The sequence below is a fragment of the Pteropus vampyrus genome, unplaced genomic scaffold (assembly GCF_000151845.1).
Source record: "Pteropus vampyrus isolate Shadow unplaced genomic scaffold, Pvam_2.0 Scaffold6, whole genome shotgun sequence".
Classification (NCBI taxonomy): domain Eukaryota; kingdom Metazoa; phylum Chordata; class Mammalia; order Chiroptera; family Pteropodidae; genus Pteropus; species Pteropus vampyrus.
This window is the reverse complement of record NW_011888787.1, coordinates 2,366,033-2,369,610: the sequence shown is the minus strand read 5'-3', so window position 1 is coordinate 2,369,610 and position 3,578 is coordinate 2,366,033. Positions and strand designations below refer to the sequence as shown.

Genomic DNA, 3,578 nt, shown 5'->3' with positions numbered 1-3,578 from the left:
CCTTGTGCTTTTTAATGGTTTCTCTTACTGGTTTTTAAGACTTTTTAATATCTTTCATCATATACTTTTGGGATAATGTTTCTGGTTTTTTATTTCTTTCCATTCTATTCGCAAGTTTGACCTACTGAAAGTTATCATTTTTCATAACAAATCACAATATCTAAATATATATCCCTTACAAGAAATAAATAGGACCTGTCTGAGGATAACGACAACACCTCACTAGGGAAATGTGAAGGAATAGCTCATTCCTATATGGGAAGATTCTGTGTTTTAAAGATTTATTTATTTATTTATTTACTTACTTACTTATTTACTTATTTATTTTCTCTTCAGCTAAGACAGCATAAGAGGTCATTTATTGTATACATTACATTCACTCACAACTGAGAACAGAACTAGTCCACAGTGTTACAGGTCTAGAGCAAAGGACCATGAGGCACTGTTGTTTTTGTATGAGCAAGGCAGGTCTCTCAAAAGGCAGTCACAATGTTAAGATTTATTTTTTTAAAAACTAATTTAAAGGTTTTGATTCCAGTGGAAATCCTCTTGAGATTTCTAATTGGGATTCATGAAATGATACTAGAGCAATTTAAAGAAAAAAATAAAAGTAAAACCAACCAAAACTAAAACAACAAGAGGGAGCTAGTCTAGATTAAAAAACTGTAAAATTAGCAAAATTAAAATAGTACAGGATTATTGTCAGAATCAGTTGATCATCAAAACAGACTCAGAAGCCCTGAAACATTCTATTATCTATAAGTACTCATCTATAAGTAAATGATAAAAGAAGTATCATATAAAGAAGGAATATTCAACTAAAGGCTTTGGAGAAATTGGTCATCTGAAAGAACACAGAATTCGATTCTCTTACCATACCGTGGACTCAAAATGCATTGAATAAATTAAAATATAAAAACTAGAACACTGAAAAGAGAGAACCACCTACAATATAGATTGATGTTTAATTGAACTCTGAATGGGTAAGAGCTATTGAAGAATGAAAGCGGTAGACTAACATGGTAGAGGATAAGATTTAGAAGTTGGCCGGGTCGAGGCATGCGGCATGTTTAATATTCGTTTTCGTCTTCAGCGAGCTGGAAGAATCTCTGCTCGTGTTGCCCTTCTCTTACGTCCCCGACATTCTTAAACTCTCGAATGAATTCATGCAGCTGGGCTCTGACGTTGAACTTCTGTGTCGATGCCTCTTCTTCCTCTTCAGGTAACATCCTTTTCCAAAAAAGTACCGCGTCTACTCAGCATCCCTCTCCAGTAGTACCTTAACTGAAGTCGTCAGCACTTTGAGATGAAAAGTCTGTTGCTTCGGTTTCAGAGACTGTTACTGAATTTCAGTGCTGCCCGGCACAAATTATTTCTTACCCTCTGGACTCAGTCTCGCCCTTACGACGAGGATGGCGATGGCGTGCTGCTTTGAGCAGCACGAGGTCACAGACTCAGGACCGCCTCGTCGGGCGTGGGTCTCCAGGCCTGACGCAGCGGCTCTGGTTCCAGTTGGAAGGCCCCGTTTCCTAATGGCCAGTTTGCCTCATTTGCTGTTTCTTTTTAACTGTTTAGATTAAGCTGACGGTTTTGTTTTATCCTCATAACGGCATTTTAAGGAACTGGCTGTTTACTTTCCGGGTCTCTACAGGTACAAATGGAAAAAAGTAGGGGCATGTAGAGAGGGAGCAAAGAAACGTAAAATATGTTCACTAGATTATATTCTTAAGCATCAGGAATTCTCGTTAATAGGTAATTGAGGATATATTTACAGTGGCTCAAGAATTGATTCTTATCTCCCACTCTGCCCCTCAGTCTCAAGCTGTTAGCAGAGAACAGGAATAGAGACAAACTGAATATTCCTTAGTGTCAAATGCAAATAGTTTTAAAAAAGACATATTTAGTGAATTGTTTTCATGATTCTTAACGCTCCATTCCAAAAGAAGAACAATTGATATGTTTGTTATATATCATCAAAGTGATATGTTTATATTATTCCGTTGCCATATTTAGAATTTGGGGCAAGTCGTAAGGACATAAATTCTAATAATTTCTTATCGCTATGCCATATGTGCTTTTGAATCAGGGTCACTGATTCTAAGAGAAACACCATGAATACGTCTAACGTATCAGAGGCTTACAGATGGGGACACGACCGCACAGGTAGATATGGCCGGTCACAGCTGAGAGTGAAGGTGACATGGAGGTTAAAGAAGCATGAATTCAGCAAGGGCATCTGGGTACTCTAGGTTAGAGTTTGAACATGTAATAAGGTTTAGCATAGTATTTTTTAAATTGTCATCAGCTGGAACTGAATAGTGGGAAGAAACTAGCTTTTTTGCTAGAAGCATTTCTGTGCTCCCATGAGGCAGCGAAATCTTTTTTTTCTTTTTCTTTTTCTTTTTTTTGCTTTGCTATTGTCTACTTGCTACTTCTAGAAGGGATAAGTAGAGCCAGGCCACTCCCCCTCTTTGTAACACGACTCTCTTTTATTTGTCTATAAGGATTCACTTTGGGCAGATCACCAGCAACCAGATGCTTGTGCCAGTGATTGAGAAATTAAAGGAAACAACTATTTCCAAAGTCAGCCAAGTCCGGGTAAGTGTCTTGGTAGATACGGGCCAAGGGAGAAAACCCTGGTGTGCATGTGACTTGGAGGTAGCCTGGCGTGCTGTGCCTTGCCTTGGGTGTTGTGACCAGACACACGTCTGTGTTCAGGTAAGGTCTTCGTGGGAGCTGGAGGAATAGGAAAACAGGAAAAGGCTGTAGATGGGGAGGAACGAGTAACGGCACCCGAAGCGTCGGTGCTCCCGACTCACGTGTGCTGCGAGAGTGCCCGGCGGAGAGGGAGCGTGTTCAGTCTTTCTCGTATTCCTCCCCAGGACGTCATCGGCTTCAACATGGCGGGTCTCGATTATCTCAAGAGGGAATGCGAGGCGAAAAGTGAAGTTATGTTTTTCGCCGAGGCTACCAGCCAGTTGGAAGAGAAGAAGAGGAAGAGGAAAAAGAGGGAGAAGCTGATTTTAACACTGACTTAGGACCGCAACGTGGCGCCTTTTTCTACTTTTTCTTTCAAAGGACTTCTGAGCTAAGCTACAGTAGAGTTGGTGTCAACTTTAACGAAGCAGCAGCTTATTGTGTCACCGAGGGTATCGGGATGTGGCTCCCAGCTTTGTCCCCAACGGTGGACTCGGCTGGCGACTTGGTTTAAAGTCTTTTCTGTGCCCGGAGGTTGAGCCCTGCGGGATATTCCCTTCGTATTCTAGCAGGGAGCAAAGGACTTTTTTAAAGTAGGTATCGTTCCACTAGATTTGAAATGAACGTTTCAAATGTTTTTTTAATTTCTTACGCAGAATACTGTTGATTTGTTACTCCGAATTCTCTGAGACAGTTGCGTGCACGCCTGCTTGTCCTCTGCCCATAAACACAGGTGTGGACTTGCAGGGCTGAGAAGGACCATCGAGATGCTCTAGAGCAGCCTCCTGACACTTAACCTCCTGCAGGTTGTTACGTCCGTCTGTAAAAATATCCCACTTGCGAATTGTCTGGACCTCTCTCAATAAAATAGCTGTTTCTGA

General features: G+C 41.0%; 1 protein-coding gene across 1 annotated transcript in view; it reads left to right on the top strand.

Annotated features, from left to right (window-relative positions):
* The window catches only part of WDR3 (WD repeat domain 3), a 32,400-nt gene extending 28,822 nt beyond the window's left edge, over positions 1-3,578 (top strand). Inside the window, exons 20-21 of the mRNA XM_023534887.1 lie at positions 2,505-2,598; positions 2,883-3,578. Of these exons, the coding sequence (XP_023390655.1) occupies positions 2,505-2,598; positions 2,883-3,038 (250 nt within the window). The 3' untranslated portion in view covers positions 3,039-3,578. The remainder of the gene's footprint in view (positions 1-2,504; positions 2,599-2,882) is intronic.